An 18,208-nucleotide genomic window follows, 5' to 3' on the forward strand; every position below is an offset into this window, starting at 1 on the left:
CGAAGAAGAGTTTAAATTCAAGCATCTATAGTCGCTGGCGAGGAAGGGGACAACTGACGAAATGAAGATGCTTTGAGAAGAGGAAGAAAGATGAGGGAAAGGAATAACTGAAGAAAGGGGAAAGGACAAGAGGAAAGAGGAGGATTACGAAAAGAAATCATGGAAAAGGGCGTATAATCACGGGAAATCACACGAAAGGGGTTGAGTTGAGGCATGATTTTCTCACAGCTCCATATACGGGCAACCAAGTCAAACATTTCCAATGATATGCTATTATTCACTTTTCCTAAATCATGACGTGCATCAAGCATTATCGTCTATTGTACGAATCCAGTCATCATCCACTATAAGGCATTAACAAAGAATCCACTCCGTAGTACGCCATCTAAGCAGAGCTGGCTTTTAAACATATAATAACAATACCACTACTTCAAGGTCCTCATCCAGTGACGCTCTTTTTAATGAGAAAATCAAGGTTAAACAAAAGGAGAAAATACAGAATTCTGTCAAAGCAAAAGAACAATTCTCAACTCCTATATCTCAGTCTTATGCGCCGCGGGCTGATTTTGAATCCCTAACCAATGTCTCAGGAAAGTAAATTGCGAAGAGATGGATTCGTACTCGCGCCTGTAGCAGGCCTGCTCTCTGGAGGTCGCGGTCCCATGGGTGGTGGAGGCGGCTCATGAGACTGCGGTGGTGGAGGCGGCGGCCCATTTCTCAAGATGGGAGCGCTCGCATGGGGGGTTGGCGGATATGATGATCGTTGAGGGTGTAGCCCATGTGAGAAGGCGTCCGCTCGCGGAGGAGGAGGCGGTGGGGGTGCCCCGTTGCCCATAAGGTGAGCCGGGGGATGGACGGGTCCTCCGTGGCCGGTATGCCCGTGGTAAGGGGGAGGAACATACGGCGCGGGAGGAGTGGGCCCACTCAAGCGTCGAGGTGATGGGGGAAGTCCGTTTCCATATGCGTGTCCATGCGGGTGGCTGCCAGGCATTCCAGTTGGAGCCATGGCAGGTGGTCTGAGAGCGGAAAGATTCGACATCGGGGGCGGCGGGGGACCGCTGTGCAAGAGAGGAGGCGGAGGACCCCCGTTTAGATGACGAGGAGGGGAACCATGCTGACTGCCAGGACGATGCGGTGCCCACTCGCCATAAGCAGGTGGTCTGGTCGGCGGCAGCGGTGCAGGTGGATACACCGGAGCTGGACGGTGTCCTGCCACTTGGGCCGGCGCGTGAACTGGCGCTGGCATAGACGGCGGAGTCGATCCGGCCGGCATGGCATGTGAAGGCGGCGGTTGAGGCCACGAAAGGGGGTGGCTCGAATGGCGCCCGTCACGATAGTCCACCAGGGGCGGCGGTGTTGAGCCTGTCATGGGAGGCACCGGAGTCATCAAGGAAGTCTCCATTGGCTGGGGACGCGCAAGTTCGGGCGGCGGAGGCGACGGTCCGGGTAGTAAAGTCAAGCGCGGGCTGCGAGGAGTCTTGCGCAACTTATGGCACTTGTGGCACTGGAATTTCCGCTGCTCAACAAACTTTTGCGCTTCTGAGCCAATGACCCCGTGATGTCCGTTGGTGAGCTTTCGCTCTTGCGAGTTGTCAATAGGCCACCATCTCAGCGTAACATCTATACCGCAAGTAATGCAGACTTTTTCTCCCGGATGCTGGGCATTGGACCCAGGATCAACAACTTCACCGTTGCGCGGCTGAGCCCAAGTGCCACCGTTGGGGGTCGTCGTTGTGGATGCTCTGCGGTTCCCTGGTTGAATTGGAGCTCCAGACAGCTTCGCTGCCGCTGCCATCAGAGTGGCCTTGCGGACCGTTCCTGTCAAGGTAAGATCGGCCTGCTTAAAGTTCTGGACGTAAAGCTGAAGGGCATTCAGTCCAGACTCGCTAGCCACGTCGTGGATGCGATGGACAATCGTCTTGGTGGGAATGTGGTCTTTGCACCATAGTACGGCTGACATGGTCCCGCTCTCGCCGTTGATCGTAACAATATTGAACTGGTCTCGTCGGGAGCTTTTGACGGGGGCTATATCGAAACCCAGAACATGGCCTTTCTGTCGTGCGCACTCAACGTGATCTGTTATTTTATTAGTCTGCGAGCCATGCAATGATAGCCAAGCCCGCTTCAAGCGGGAGCTGAAACGTGGAAAACGAAAACTTACAAGGTGCACGGCACTGGTGGCAGGGCACACAAGCTCCACCCTGTTGGTTACAGGCCTGGCAGATCTCGTCATACTTTGACCTCGGGATGGAGGGGATGCCCTCGGATGGTTCCATTGCCTTGGCGTTACCAAACTTGACTTCAGGGGTCCATACGGCACAAGTGACATGAACCCAGTTGTTATCCGCGGTACGCTTGAGGGGTTCCCGAGGGTTAACAGGGCGGTTCATGTCTTCTTGCTTCTTGCGGTAAAATTCGGCAGCTTTGCGGGCTTGTTGGACTTCCATTTTCTCTCGCTCCCGATCCTTCTCAGACATCTTCTTCTTGTGATGCGTAAGTTTGGGTAGTTCTACAAAGTCATGCTCGGTGTGCTCAACGGGGCACAAAACACATTTGTATTGCTATCATGGTTGTCAGTATATGAATTGATGTGAGGGGACTAGACTTGACTTACGATGGATACTTGCGGGCTCTTATCGTTGGCACACATATCACAAACCCATTTACCTTGCACCTTGTGATCGATAACACCGTAGCAGTTGCGATGAACCGTCAGGCGGCATTCTCGACATGAAAGGTGTTGATCTCCCATCGGTTCCATCTGATCACAGATAGCACAGGGAAGAATCCGCGGTTTCGGCATCTCAGGGGCAGCGGGCGGCTCCACTACCGCCTTTTCCTTCTTCTTAGCAGGAACAGCGCTAGTAGTGCTACCACTGTCGGATGGGGTTGCATCAGCCTCTTTATCGGCGGCAGCCTTGAGCTTCTTCCTAGGAGGCTCCTGTGTCTCGAGAGGCTGAGACGCAGCTTTGGAAGGAGTCGGAGCTCGTTCAGGAGTCATGTAGCCCAATTCTTGTGCTAGCTGCAGCTCCTTGAGAAGCTCTTCATCCTGCTTGCGTTTCCATGCACGACCGCCAGCCTGTGCAACCTTCTTCGCCACCTCTTCGATAACCTCATAACGAATGGCATAACGCCTCCACAGCTCGGCGCAGCGTCGGCACAAGGCAACAACGTATTGATTCCCAGCCTTGTCCTTGCCAGAGCCCTTGAGGCCCTGGTCGTTGACCAGTCCAGGCAGCGGATTCGGCGCTCTTCTCCACTGTCGGTCATTCGTTCTGTTGCAAAACTGACAGATAAAGCTCCGCTTCTTTTGTACCGCTTTGTCCGCGTCGAATGCAGAGTCGTCGTCGTCATTAGCCACATCATCGGCGAGCTTGGAAGCGGCGGCATCTTCACGCTTCGCTTGCTTCTTCCCCTTTCGACCCGGGAAAGTGCCCCAGACTTGCTGTCCCCGCTCTGATTTCTTCCAGGCATAGTAATGCCGAACAATCTCTCCCGGCGACTTGGTCTTGACATGCTTCATGACAAGATGCAATTCGGAGCCAAATTTTGAGACGCCTTCTTCGAACCTCTTTACCTCGGCAGGGCTCAAGTTGGGCTCTTTGAACTCGATCCTGGGCTTCTTAGAGAGCACGGTGAGAGCCTTGGACTCATCAAAATCTTCGCGATACAAGGTTTCCACCGCCGCATCACGAAGGTTTGTGGAACGCTCGGGAAGGTCCAGTTGTTTGGCCTTGGACATGGCATTATCAACAAAGCTGTTGATTTTGGCGGTAGACGGGTCATCCCCAGCTGGTGGCTTCCACAGTAGCACCGCCGTGCAATTGGGGTCATCTTCATCCAGATCCTCGCCGCGAGCGACGTATCCAGGTGGCTGATCCTGGACCCACTTCGGCCGCTGGCCCCGGCGAGCCCTTTCGGCCTCCTGTTGTTCCTTGAGCAGTTTCTGATCTTTCTTGCCGCCCTTCTTAAATTCCAACGGCTTGACATACTGCACAGGCTGGCCTGGCCAGGGTCCAACAGAGGCTTGGTTCCTTGGGCCAATGCGGGTGCCCGCACGCGGGTAGATACGGTCGTCATAGTCCAGCGCGTCCTCCGGCTTGCAATGCATGCCGAGATAACGCCACGGCCAGAGGCTAGCCTGGTAAATCTGCTCCGCGGTTCCCTGATGAGGCGCTTCATCGTCCCCGGGGCTGGTCCTCTCGGTTTCGACGCCGTGGACATCTTCTTCATCCTCATCTAAAGGCTCGTCATCTTCGGCATCTCCAGCGTCTATAGTATTTGGCGTGTGGCGGGCTTCCAACTTGCGCTCCTGAGCACGACTGCACGCAGCGCAGGACCATGCAAAGCCACGTGAGGGTTTTTTGAGCAACGGTGGCTTGACGCAGTTCATATGGTATGTGTGCAGACACACAGCACAGTCAACCGAATCATTGCTATGTGAGAGGTTGTGTCAGCATGGGGGGGTGTATCCAAGTCAGGCCGCCCGATTAAAAGGAAAAAGAAAAAAAAAAAGTGTGCGAGTGACTTAAAGAAAAAAGAAAGCCTCTCAAACATAAAGAAGAATCAAGGGCAAAACCAGCAGGAAGTAAGTAAATAAAACGGGCGTAAAAGAATCAGCCCATAAATCTTCATCTTTCTTTCTGTCTTCTTGAAGTGTAGTCGGCGGCTGCCCATGTACCTCGTAGCTTTGGAGCCGATGCAGTGATGCACGATGGCTGGGGCGGTGACATCCGACAGTGCCTAAACGGCAGCCGGAACACGGCTCTGCTTGCTGCTGCTTGACAACTCAGGCACAGGCATGGCAGCGCGAGTGAGGAGACGGGCAGTGGTCCGACCCAAGGCCAGCAAATTGCATGCACATGCACGCACGGCAAAGACAGGGAGGGGGGAAAACGCAAGGCAAAGGCGGAGACATGGAATGAATGGGAGGGGGGTGTCGAACGGCTGCGGTTATTGGGATGCCCTATGAGGCACTGAAGAAAAAAAAAAAGGGCTCTCCCTAGACAGGGCTAAGGGAAGGGGGGGTGGGTGTTGGGGATGGATCAAGTACGTAGCAGCCAGAGCGTCTGACCCTGGTCGATACTTGTCCTCGGGCCAAAAGGGGCCGGGCAGAAAGGTACCGGTCGGCAGACCGGGTGGTGGCCGGTACTGGCGAGTCCCGCAGCTGGAAACACCAACGGACAGGACTCAGGCAGAGACACGCAGACCGAAAGGGAAGACAAGGACAGGGACCGAGGAGGAAAAAAGAAAGGAAAAAACCCGCCCTAGGCCCGATGAAGCGGGCTGTAGGGTCGTGTCGACAATACGTACCTGGCGCAGTACGACGAACATCGTTTGCATAGCTTAACGGCGCTAGTCAGCTCTTTGCCACGCCCCTGCTCGACTAGCACGTATTTCCAGCGCTCGTCCAGCACCTTCTTGACCTTTTCGGGCACGTTGACAATGAGCCGGGTGGGAATCAGATCGTAGTTCTTCTGGATGTACCTGTCGTACAGTTTCTCGAACCAGAAGCTGTCGGGTCGTCGACGGTAGTCGTCCAGGCCCTCGATCTCCAGTCGATGCCTGATCTCGCACTTACCGCGCAGGGCTGTCAGGGGGCTGATGTCGGAGTGCATACTGGCAAAGACCATTCGCGTGTCACTGGCCTTGCGCCCGATATCCTTGGGGCGATAGAACCAATTGATGCGCACCGCGTCCACAGGCCTGGCGGTGTCGTTGCTGGCGTGCATAAACTCCATGATGCGCCCCAGATAGTAGGGCTCTCCTGGAGGCTCGCACACAAGATAGACGTGATCTGCCAGATTGTCTGTTAGCCCGGTCTCGCCGCAGGTGGAAATTGCCTTCGCATAGGGTGGAGGTGGATCCCGGCCGTGCTACCTACCATTCGCCTCCAGCACCGTGCCATCGTCGGCCACCATTCGCCCATTGTCTGGCATGCCTTTGCACGTCTCGAACGTGAGCATGTTGGACTCGGGCCACGTCATGCCCTGGAGCTGGGATTGCGCTGCCAGGGCGTTCTTCTTAGCCGCCGCCGACGTTGCTGGCGGCGTTGCTGCCGCCGATGTTGCAGTTGATGCGGCCGCCGTGCCGTTCTGGCTCGCTGCCGCCTTGCGTTTCCGTGAAGGTTGCGACGTGCCAGACCCTGACGCCGCCTGAGATGCGTGAATGGTGCCGCCGGATTTTGAGTCCTGGGTGCCGTTCTGGCCTGGGCCGGCCTTGGTGTCATCGGCGGCGGCAGCAGCATTTTTGCGTGAGGTGCCGTTACTGCGAGGCGCATCGCCATTGCTGGCGCCGTTCATCTGTCGCGACGACTTCTTGCCGGAGTCGCTGTCTTTCTTATCGGGGTAGTAATCATACATGTCCATCTCAATGTCCTTGTCCTCAGCATAGTTGGGACGAGAACTGGCCGTCCTGTTACGAGAGCGAGTCCCATAAGGCATGGCCACGTCAATGACGGTATCTTTTTCTGCTGCGCCCGAGCCGGGCGACGTCTTGGCCATTGGCTCTGACGTTGGATTTGCTTCAGGCTCAGCAGACTTGGAGTCCTGTTGTGGATGTCAGAGCAGCCTAGGCGACGGGGTGAAAGATATCCAAGATGGACACGAGGAAAATGAAACAAAAAATTGAAAAAGCCAAATGTAACGTGTAAGAGTATAAAGCATATTGTAGTAGAAAAACTCACAGTTGGTTGCACCATATTGGCGGCAGATTAGCAGCGCGGCCGTGAAACGAGGTAAATCAGAGGCATGCCCGTCTGATTGATGAGTGTGTGAAGGCAATTAGAACAAGACGGGGAGCGATGAAGGTTGGTGCTGTGAAAGACGGGAATCTGGGCTGATATGAAATTCTATAAGGTTTGTTCTTCAGGAGAATCTGCGGGCCGATGAGTTGGGATAATAAAATACGCGACGAGGAAGGAGAATGAGGTCGTCTTGCAACCTGAGGAAAGAGTTGATAATGAAAAAGGAAAGAAGTATACCTGCTGAGAGGCAAGAAGGAAGGACGCCCAAGGAAGGAACGACTTGGAAGAAAGAGGGTACGTACTTAAGTGGGTCTGTCTACTAAAGTGACGCTAGCCATGCGATACTCACGTAGCTCGATACCTTGTAGGTTGTAACTTTTAACAATTTGCTGCAAAATATGCACCATGTGTTAGCCCAGATGCAGCTGATACGCGATGGCGGTGACTTGAGCACAATGTACCGAATACAAACCCTTGCAATGTCCCTTGAGCGCCCACACGAATGGAATTGCAGACGTTCAGGGCATTTGACTGTGAGGAGTCTCAGTGGCGTCTGGCAGAGGCTTATACCTCATTAAGTTGGTTGGTCCAAAACCTTCCAAGTGCTTTTGGCTGGGAGATCGATTAGACCGCGCTGTGCCATCTACGGAGCACCTCGATACTGTACTCGTACATATATATAGAAGAGGCGCTCGTACTGTAAGAAGGGGGGGAGGTGCAAGTTTCGGTCGTGTGCTGCGCGTCTTGCTTTGGGTGGGCAGCACCACAAGCTGGGACGTGGAGGCACCAATATCATCAGTCAACCTGCTGGCCAGTCCCTCCTTTTTGGGCTTTTTGCATTGGCGGGCGGAAAGGGAAATTTGACATCCCCCATCCATGCCTAGAATTCCAGTCCAAGTACTATCGGTGGCGTACCTTATACTGGCGACATCTTTCTTCTCTCTTTCAATTGCATACTAAAGCTCCAGTCGGTTAAAGATTTATTTACCTTGCCGATATTCATCAAATGGACAGCGGTTAGAGTAACGTAGAGTGGGAACTTTCCGAATTTCGCAGAGCGTGAGGTCATGAGCAAATCCACCCCGGCACGTGTTATGTGGCATCCAAGCGTCTCTTTAGGCGTCCTCTGAGTTTTCAGTTCCAGGGACTTTTTGGATGACGTATTACTACCTAATAGGTATGATAGACTAGGTAATATGTGCTACGCATTACACCACTGTTTGCTTGGTTACTATATGAATCCAGAGGAGGCGCAGGTTGAAGCTGAGAGCGCTCGCTCATGGCCATAACAAAATCAGGATAGGATGCCTTGGGACGGTGCTGGGAAATTGGCGGCGTGTTTCTGCATGCCGGTCGGACATTGCGAAGAATCTACCCGATACCCTGAAGATTCATGTAGGCGTTTCCTTTACTTTAGCAAGAGCAATGCAATGCCACACAAATAAATGATGTCTTTGGGAAAAAAAAGAGAGACCAACGGTAGATATCATAGGCTTGGTGTGCGCCTCCTTCTTTCTTCCGATGAGAGAGTCATTCGTGTGTCTATGGCTCTCCAGCAGTGAAGCTGAAGAGATTGACATCGACCTTGTGACCACGAGTTGATAGAACAACCGTGCGAAACCCCCGAGAAACCCGCAGCTGCAGTGACATCTGACGAATACGACGGCGCGCACAAGAGAACCCCAAAAAAGGCCGGAAGTTGAAAAAAAAGGCAAGCTAAGGCAGCAGCCCGAGGACATAGGCAAATGCTACGGATACGTTGGGTCGAGCCTCTAACACGACACGGAACCCGCCAGATCGGTGTGTGGGGGCTAGGACTCCGCCTCCAACGCCACAGGCGAGAAGAAAAATTAAAGACTCGAGGGGATAATCCGGAATGGCGTCAATAGTAAACCATAATTCCCGCTGGCAATCGGTACATGTATGGTACAAGCAACCGCGATTTCATAGCCCGTCTCCCAATTTGCACATCGTCGCCACAGCAAGCCAAACTTGTTGAGGATACTCTCACCAATGGGATGGCAGAGCGTGGCGGGCGGGAGCCATCGTCAGGTTATCAGCCGACGCATCCCTATTTTCGAATAAGGTATGTATAAGGTACAGGTGGGATATGCCTTGTTTGCAATAGCATTGCCGTGTCGCGTGGCGATTATAACGACGGGCGCCGCATTAACATCAATTAATTAATACTGGGCATTAGCAAGAGAGAAGATCATTTGGGCAGTTCTGCAACAAGTTTCCGATATAAAATTCATTATGCCCGGAGTAATTGCGTCGCTTCGGCTGAGGACCAATGAAAAGCTGCGGGGCGCTCAAATCGACAAGTGGGGGATGACACGGCAAATGGGAAAAGACATCGGAAACTCCCTTGTACAGCATCTTGTCCCTCTTGTCTCGTATTGTTGTTAGATCTACCTTGGGCATCTAGCAGTTCTATTATACTTATAACGACTTACCTGCAGTATTCACAAGTGTTTTCTCTGCAACATGTTCACTCTTTTAATAAGGAAGGCATGGGTGGAAGTCCATGTTAGTTCCATGACAAGCATATGTCGCGCCCCTCGCTAGTAAGCTCTAGCGACCATCAGAGCGCCTAGTAGGCACATAGGATGGCGGCAGTGGGCCTCCATCACGTTGTTATATTCAACTGCGCTTCGTTATTCGTCGAGGCCGAAGAAGAGAAATAAAATGAAAAGAGCCATTAATGTACGAAGAATCATACCTACCGTCGGAGTTGTCAAGGGCTGGTAGATATCAAGTACATTTCTTTCGTCTTTAAACGCGTCTGAATCAGCCACGTTGTGTTAGGTAAGCATCGCACGTGATTTCGCGTTATGTTCGTTCGTAGATCATCTTGAGTACCTTGTACTTGGGGCATCACGCTCTACTCCATCCAGATCCTTGTCACATTCTGCCTAAAGAAGCTGAACATACACCATGATTTGCTAACTGACTGAAACATTCATCCCACCCTCTTTTCTTCTTCTTCTTTTTCTCTCTCTTGCTTTTTCCTTTGTTCTCTCTTTTTGTTTTGTACATCTCGATGAATCGCTCTTCTTCATAGGTGCTTGTCGCGCGCGCGCTTCCCCTCCATCATGGAGAGCATGAGGGGCATCTTGCACAAGACGAGCCTCCAGGAAGCTCAGGAGCGGCAGCTGGCTGGACAGAAGAGAACCTGGTCGACAAGCAATGGTGATGAGGACAGAAAAGACTCGCCTTCAGGATCCGGATCTGCCTTTATCGCGACTACAGTTGCTCCCGCATCAGCTTCTTCCCAGAACTCAGTCCGGTTTCAAAACGCTCTTCATTTCCTTCCACCTTCCACCAAACTTTCTGCAAGCAAAATCGTCACATTTAATGCATCAGAAGGACCTTCCGAGTATACCCAGAGGCGTGTTTTTGCTGCCACGCCATCTTCTACCATAGACCCCGAGCTCGACCTTGCCCATCCTGTATATAATCTGCCGCCTCAGCTTGTTAATAATTTTGCTTCCCTTGGAATTAAGCAAATCTACCCATGGCAGAAAAACTGCCTCAAAGGGCCAGGCTTGCTTACAGGTGCTAAAAATTTGGTTTATTGTGCTCCCACCGGCGGTGGCAAGTCCCTTGTTGCTGATTGTGAGCCCACCTCATTGTATTCATAATATTGCCATGGGCTAAACAGCTGATGTTTTGCCCAGTACTCATGCTCAAGAGGATAATGGAAGAACCCGAGACCAAAGCCCTACTTATTCTCCCATATGTTGCCCTTGTGCAAGAAAAGGTTCGCTGGCTACGGACCGTCGTTCAAGGACTTGCCGCAAACCTGGATCCTGAAGCACTGGAGAAGCAAAAAGCCAATAGTATATGGCGACTTCGTCCAGACCATGACTCTATTAAAGTCATCGGCTTCTTTGGTGGCGGCAAGATTAGATCTACTTGGCAGGATTTTGATATCGGCATATGCACCCTCGAAAAGGTTTGATTTGTCTCATTTGACTCGATCGAATGCTTCTGCATGATATCTAACAGCCTTTTTTAATTACAGGCCAATATGCTCATCAATACCGCCATAGAAGACTCTTCCATATCCCAATTGCGAGCTGTAGTTCTCGACGAGCTTCACATGATTGATGATGACCATCGTGGGTATCTTCTCGAGCTGATAGCAACTAAACTCTTGAGTTTGGAGCAGCCCATTCAGATCATTGGCATGAGCGCTACTCTTCCTGTACGTCATACGTATTGGATAGACCTCACGCATTTCCCGTGTCTGACTTTTTACTAGAATGCAAACCTGGTTGCCAAATGGCTTAATGCACACTCTTACGAAACTAGGTACAGGCCAATACCAATCGAAGAGCACCTGGTCTGCGAAGGAAAAGTCTACCACATCGGTACCAACGGTGCTACGGCCCAAAGACAGCTGAAAGTTGAGGAGATATCAAAAGCTCGGATAGATCCTACGCGACAAATCGAAGAATCCAGCCATAAGGAATTTCGCGATCCGGTTCTCAACGCCGTGGTATCCTTGGCTCATGAGACAGCCCTGATGGGTTATGGCGCTTTGGTATTCGCTGGTAGCCGAGGCATTTGCGAGTCGGATGCTCGCCTCATCAGCAGAGTAATGCCCCAGCCACACGAAGTGGATAGCAAAACCATGGACAAGAGGATGGATCTGTTGAGCGAGCTGCGAAGTCTCAGTACAGGTGCTGATCCCGTATTGGAGGAAACCGTCTTGTCCGGCGTTGCATTTCATCGTAAGTCTCCCTCTTTGACGTCAAATTTCATATGCTAACTACGAGTTCTCAGATGTGTGTGCATTATTATTTCTTCTTCCAAGAAAGAGTCCATGTTAGCTGACCTGGATAGGCGGGCTTAACGAGCGAGGAGAGAGATCTCATCGCCGAAGCATATGATGCTGGCACACTGCTAATATGCGTTGCCACCTGCAGCTTGGCAGCTGGTATCAATCTGTGCGTCCCTTCAATTACCGTTATCGCGACACGTCTAGCTCACTAACTACAATGCTCTAGTCCTGCTCGAAGGGTGATCCTTCATAATGCAAGGATGGGGCGTGAATTCGTCGGCCCCTCCATGTTACGGCAGATGAGAGGTCGTGCCGGAAGGCAGGGCAAATCCCCTGTTGGAGAGACATATCTCTGCTGTCGCCAAGACGACCTAGAGCAGGTCTTAGATCTCATGTATGCGGATATCCCAGAAATTGCTAGTTGTCTCAACACTGAAAATAAGCGTGTTCAACGGTAAGACACTGTCTCAGTTTGCCGACAAGCATGGCATTCGTTGACATTTAAGCAAGAGCCATTTTGGAAGTCATTTCCGTTCGCTTGGCGAACAGCCATGAGTCTCTCCTCGAATATTTTTCCAATTCTCTAATAAGCTTCACTCATGATCGAGAGTTTGTAGAAAATTGCCTAACGTCAGGACTGGAGGAGATTCACGATTTAGGCTTAATTGTTAATGATTCTTACTCGAGTTTTGCGGCGACACAACTGGGCAAAGCCATAGTTGCCTCTTCTGTTGATCCCTACGATGGGGTCTTTATACATGCCGAACTTACCAAGACGCTCAAGGCCTTTGTCATGGATGGCGAGATGCACATTCTCTACGTCTTTACTCCGGTTCAAGATTTTGGCATCATAGTCAACTGGCAAGTGTTTCGCAACGAGATGGACGCCTTAGATGAGAGTGGGCTTCGAGTCCTTGGCTTTCTGGGTATCAAGCCGACGGCCGTTCTCAAGCTGTAAGGGATATCCATTATGAGTTCCCTTCTTGCCAATGCTGCTTCACTAACAACATCTCAAGTGCTCAGGGAGTTCCGCTTAAGGAGAATACACCCGAAGAAAGAGAGTTGGCCCGTGTATACCGTCGATTTTATCTGGCACTGCAATTACGAGATTTATGTAATGAGATGCCGATACATGTGGTCGCGCGAAAGTACGACTCGCCTCGGGGTTCTGTGCAGACGCTTGCGCAGACATGCCAGGGCTTCGCGGCAGGCATGATTAAGTTTTGCGAGCACATGGGATGGGGGTAAGACACAATCCGAAGGCTTTATTTCTCCCCCTTATCCTTCATAGACTGACAAGCGGAGAAGTATCATGGCTGCTGCGCTGGAGCATTTCTCGGACAGACTGATGGCCGGCGCAAGGACAGATCTCTTGGAGCTCGCCAAGATTCCATTCATCAAGAGCCGCACAGCGTGAGTACACTATTTGAACCCTTACAAAGCAATGCAAAAGACAGAATGTGCTCATGCTACTATTTCAGCCGAGTCTTTTGGGAGAACGGATACCGGACCGTCGGTGCTATAGCAAACGCTGATCCAAAGGAATTGGTTCTGATTCTGATGCAGGTATGTTGAAGCTCCCAATGGCAAGAGTTGGGGTTAGCCGTGTTTGTAGCTTGTTTAATGACCCTTCAATCCAGGCCCAGCCGAATAAACTGCGACTCAAGGGGAAAGTCGATGAGAAATATGAAGAAAAGCTACTCGCCAAGGCAAATGTAATATCAGCTTCGGCGAATCGGCTTTGGCGTAGGTGATTTCCATCTCATGATATCCGTCCAAAGTCAGTTACGCTTCTGTCTTCTTCTAGGCTAACCGTGTGTATAGAGGTTCAACTGCAGGCTGAAATGGCTGAAGAATAAGTCAGTGCGCTCAAATACTCATTGATTACTTCCAAATTTCGGCATATTCATGTTGGGAGATCTATATACCCTAGATTGGCGTCTTTATAAAAGGAGATTTATTCAGTTTCTAGCGCCTGTACAAGCAAGCTACCAAAATTAATACCATAAGGATATCTACTTTCAAGGGTACTGAATGAACGAAAACAACTCCAAATCTTTGCCTCTCAAATCTCACTCCATCTACTTCTGCAACCATAAACAACCTGGATGCTTAACTTCTATAATTTTTCATCATCGATTTCCAAGACAAAAAAAAGCATGTCCTCGCTTGCGCAACTAACATAATGATCTCTCTAATGCATTTGCCCAACGTTGCTCATCTGCCCGCTCGCAGTGAAACTTTGTTCATGATTTCCCATCCCACTCTCGTCTAGTCGGCCAAGACATTTCTCAGCATAACCAGGAAATTCTCCTTCAGCTTGTGAACCTCGGAAATATCTGGCTTCACAGGCTCTCCCGCCGAACGGCGCAGGCGGTCGCGTTTCTTGGCCCTTCGCTGCCTCTCGGCATCTATCGGATCCATGTCGTCCTCCTCCTCCGCCTCAGTCTCCGAACCGTCGTCGTAAGCCAAGTCCTCCAGGTCTTCGCCGTTGAGGCCAAAGTCGGACGAGCTGAAGCCGGTCGGCATCATATCGCTGCCCGGCGCTCCTTCCGCCGCCATCTTCTGCTGTGTCTTATCGCTATGCCACTTCTTCCGGGCCTCTTGCCAGGCAATCAGGGCGTTAATCTCTTCTATTGCCTTTTCCTTGTTGATGACGCCGCTGCTGACGCCGCCTTCGAACAAGGCGTTGACATTCAGCGTGCCGTTCTTGGGCCCCTTACGGAGGAACTCCAAGATGCCCTCGATCCACTCCATAAGCTGAGTAAACAGACCATTGTCGTGGGTGTGGATCTCATGTACGAATTTGTAGAAATTGTGCTCGTGTCTAGCACACAGATCGATAAATGCTTGGACAGTCTGGTTAGGATCTGCAGACGCATCGTCTTCCCTGCACTTTTCAACCACCTTGATCATGTCGTCGATGAAAACGGCAAAGTCAGTGACGCTATTGTATACGTTGGCCGACTTGTACACCCGCACGAGGGGCTCGTAGAATATGGTAAAAAGGTCTCGGAAGAGCTTCAGCGTAACAGGCTCCTCAATCAGTTGTAGCAGCATGCTCTTATCTCTGTAGCGCGTGCAAAGCTTGAGAAGCTGTTTGAGGTACGAGAAGAGCTGGGCTCCCTGCTTCAGTTCCTCGTCAATGTTCTCGACGGCATTGTTAAAGGCAACATATGCGTTGAATAATCGCTGAATCTGCTCGCCCGTTAATTCGGGTTCGAGAAGATCTGATCGCAATATCACCACGATGATATCAAGGTCCTCTTCCTCAGCCTGGCGTCGGATTTCCTTTTTGATGTCTTCCTCGGCGTTTGTGTACAGTTTAATCTTTTCAGTGAATACGGGGTCGCCAATCTTGATATCCAGTGCGTCGATAGATCTCTGGAAGCTTCGGATGCCATCATGCAGTGCGAGGGAAAACATTCGCTGCATGAGTGATCGGGCTCCGAAGGGTTGGGCAATGAAAATGTCCAGAATACCGGACATGACTGCTGCGGGATTTGCGATTCGGATGACATTCTTAATGACGGTATATGGAACGAGCGAGTGAATGCGTTTAGCTTGAGCGAACATGTCGGCCGAGTTGTCCTCGGCCAAGAAGAGGTGGTATACAATGGCAGCGATTTCGATCCTCAGCCATTCGGCAAATTTACGATATTGAATGCTGAGATCGCCAATCGTTTGCTTTTCCTTGATCTCTTTGAACAAGAGCGTAAGGCCGTTGCGTTCGACGATATCCCGCCGGAACCTATAATTTGGTGTCAAAAAAAGTCGAGAAGGGACTTGAGGAAGCCACTAACTGTTCCATATACTCATCAAGCTCAGCAGCACGCCTCCTAGCAATCTCATAAAATTCCTTCTGCTCTTCCATACGCTTCTCATCAAGTGCCTTGCGCCTCAAGATATCTTCGACGTCCTCGTCTGTGGGTGTGATGGGGTCACCGCTGAAAAAGTCCACCATTGCTTTGGTATTGGCAATTTGGGGGTTGTGCAAGAGAGATCGTAGGAAAGCGCGGAGTGAGACTCTCTGGTTCTCACGCCAAAGGACATACTACATACCATGTTAGTTCTCTTCACTTTATACAAGCTGCGTAGGCGGTAGATGCCAACCTCGTGTCTCCCATCTGGAGTACCTGCTCCAGAGCTTACTTGACCATCAACAGATGGCCGAGGTGAAGCTACCTTCCTCGAGCGGTTTGATTTAGATGACCTTATTGATCCCGGGCCACGCGAAGCTATCACGTTAGTTAGGGTGACTTTTCATCCTTATCAATCATGGGGAGAACAATTGTGCTCGGCCAAGTACTTACCTCCTCCCCCAGGAGTTAGTAGCGACACTCCGCCCAATTGCTGGGACAGTCTGCTCGTCCTCCGAGTTGATTCTGAAGACACAGAGGAGGCGTCAGAGTCGTTTCCTGTGGTAAAGCTGGGCAGCAGCCCGCTTGTTCGCGTATCCGACTTGTTCTTCTTCGGCAGTGAAGGTATGACTCTCCCAGGCAGTTCGGTACGCAGTCTTCGGTGCAATTTGCTAAAATCTCCATATCGGCGCCCGACAAAGTGCTCCAGCTCGCCCTTCCTCTTGATTCGGAGAATGAACTCGGCGTGCTTGTGGTATCTAATGTTGCGCTTGACCGAAGTGACGCGAACGCCGGCTACATTAACGTCCCAGCCGTTGATGTAGTTTCCTTCGGGGAGGGTGTTCATAACGCCCCTGTCGATGGCGTTGCTATCTACGATTTCGATTTCCGAAAACTTGATACGCTCTTCGAACCCGGACGAGGTGGGAATGCCGGAAACCATCATCAGCTCGACCAGCTTCTGCGCCTTGATGGCCAGCTTCCGCCGCTTCGTTTCCTCCAGACGGTCTTCGGACGAGGAAATTTGCTTCGTGGCAAACGACTCGAGAAACTGCCCAAGGCGTGTCAGCATAAAATCATCCTCACGGTATAGCGGCGCAACGCACGACTTGGAGCCTGTCTTGCCAAAACTCCTTCTCCCTAGCCTTGTCGAGAAACGGGAAATCGCGAACATGGTGGACAAAGATGTATCGCAGAATCGGCAGCTCGGATTCCTGGGGAGACACTTCGCCCTGTTCCGACTTGAATGGCGCACCGAAGCGCTGCAGGGCTGTGGGGGAATTGAGCTCGCTGATCTCCCACTTGACTTGATCTGCGATGAGTTCCCTCTTCAAGTCTGTCCCAAGTGATCGTTGGTTAGCTCCAGCTCCATCGCAACAAGGAGAGCATCAGGAAAGGGGAAGAAACATAGAGAAACGCACAGTGCTCCTGTTTACCCGTCAGCGCATTGCTGCTTGATGCGGGTGCGACGTCTGAGCCATTGGCGCGAATGGGCAGAGAAACAGCAGCGCCGCTATCGGGCAGTTCCTGTTCGGCAACTGTCATGGCCGAGATCCAAAGATGGCACCAAAGGAGGGCGATCGCAGAAGACGAATAGGCGCAGCCCGAGGATGAGGAAATCCGGGCGTTTGCGAGTCTTCGGATGACCAGCAGATGTCACTAGAAGATGAGGAGCCGGCTGAATTCTTGGCGGGGTAGCTAGCTAAGAAATCGTGGTAAGGAAAACGTCTGTGTCCGAATCCGAGGAATATGTAAGCTCGAGACTGGGCGGGTTCGCCTAAATAGCAGGGCGCAAAGCAGCAGAATCGGATCGCGGTCACAATTGTGATTTTCGACAAGAGGTGAGGAGGGGTGGTGAGGGGGGACGTCTTGGCCAGGAACTATTAACCTTAGCAGCGACTCTTGCAAATCTCGCGCACACAAACAGAGAGAGAGACAGAGAGAGAGACGAAGAGTCTAGAATCGTGGCAATGGCCCGACTATTAAGAGGTGATGATGGAGAGGAAAAATCACAAAGAGAAGAGAATCCAAATAGTATTACCGAAACATCACATCAAATCCACAGCCCTGTTGTGCCCCATAATTATTACTACATGCTACATGCTACACGCTGCAGTTGTCCTCGCAAGTATCACGGCGATGCAGGTGGATGTTTTACCGTTATCCTACTGGTAAGCAAATGCCTGCATGGGCGCAGTTTCTGGCCCAGAAACATGACGTTGGACTGCAGCATCCCAAGCCACTCTGGTGCTGTAACCGCCGCACCGCTGCACATTTTCGGCCCCTCCTCAGCCGCCTGGCCGAGTGCCGAGAGACATTAATTCCAACTAATTCCATCCATTCGCGCCGCGACTTGAGAGAGAATCCATGCAATGCAAATTTCGTTTCCTCGCACGCAAGCAGCAAAAGCAAGGAACAGATCCATGGCAGCGGCATGGCTTCAGTATGACATCACTAGCTTAAGGCGCAGGCGTAGCGTGATGGTAGATTTTATGATTTTATAGGCTCCTAAGGAGCGATGTGGCTACTAATCCAGCACCCTCAGCGGCAACGGCGTTGTTGAAATGTCATAGAAAGATACGAAAGTATCAAGATGATCTAATAAGATTTTCCCCTTTAATCTGACAGAATGTCTTCAAAACATCTGCCACTGTCACCACCATCTTCTACTAACTGATACTATCACCACTACGTTACGAATCCCATTTTATACAACTCTTCTTCCCTACAGGGTAGTCCATTCCACAGTCTCATGAAAAAGGAAACAAAAGAACGGAGTCAGCGGAACAAAGTCACAAGCCGCCCAGACTCAAT

At 51.3% G+C, this 18,208-nt stretch overlaps 3 protein-coding genes across 3 annotated transcripts; 1 reads left to right on the forward strand and 2 right to left on the reverse strand.

Moving 5' to 3' along the window:
- Window positions 1-586: 586 nt before the first annotated feature.
- Window positions 587-6,700, reverse strand: T069G_06017 (PHD-zinc-finger like domain-containing protein; the record flags this gene model as incomplete). The annotated part of the gene is made up of 7 exons (XM_056173227.1): window positions 587-2,076; window positions 2,162-2,561; window positions 2,615-4,436; window positions 5,314-5,576; window positions 5,631-5,797; window positions 5,885-6,548; window positions 6,686-6,700. 7 exons carry the CDS (start codon window positions 6,698-6,700, stop codon window positions 587-589), a joined length of 4,821 nt encoding a protein of 1,606 aa, XP_056030085.1.
- A 3,140-nt stretch (window positions 6,701-9,840) lies between these two features.
- On the forward strand, window positions 9,841-13,393 carry T069G_06018 (DEAD/DEAH box helicase domain-containing protein; the record flags this gene model as incomplete). Its single annotated transcript, XM_056173228.1, has 12 exons — window positions 9,841-10,363; window positions 10,426-10,703; window positions 10,773-10,955; window positions 11,013-11,459; window positions 11,597-11,700; window positions 11,761-11,988; window positions 12,045-12,488; window positions 12,551-12,778; window positions 12,843-12,947; window positions 13,016-13,100; window positions 13,175-13,280; window positions 13,359-13,393. 12 exons carry the CDS (start codon window positions 9,841-9,843, stop codon window positions 13,391-13,393), a joined length of 2,766 nt encoding a protein of 921 aa, XP_056030086.1.
- Window positions 13,394-13,805: 412 nt separating this feature from the next.
- T069G_06019 (PX-associated domain-containing protein) lies at window positions 13,806-16,939 on the reverse strand (the record flags this gene model as incomplete). Its single annotated transcript, XM_056173229.1, has 6 exons — window positions 13,806-15,285; window positions 15,338-15,588; window positions 15,687-15,772; window positions 15,848-16,445; window positions 16,501-16,730; window positions 16,816-16,939. 6 exons carry the CDS (start codon window positions 16,937-16,939, stop codon window positions 13,806-13,808), a joined length of 2,769 nt encoding a protein of 922 aa, XP_056030087.1.
- Between the last annotated feature and the right edge of the window lie 1,269 nt (window positions 16,940-18,208).

The sequence above is a fragment of the Trichoderma breve genome, chromosome 3 (assembly GCF_028502605.1).
Source record: "Trichoderma breve strain T069 chromosome 3, whole genome shotgun sequence".
Classification (NCBI taxonomy): Eukaryota; Fungi; Ascomycota; class Sordariomycetes; order Hypocreales; family Hypocreaceae; genus Trichoderma; species Trichoderma breve.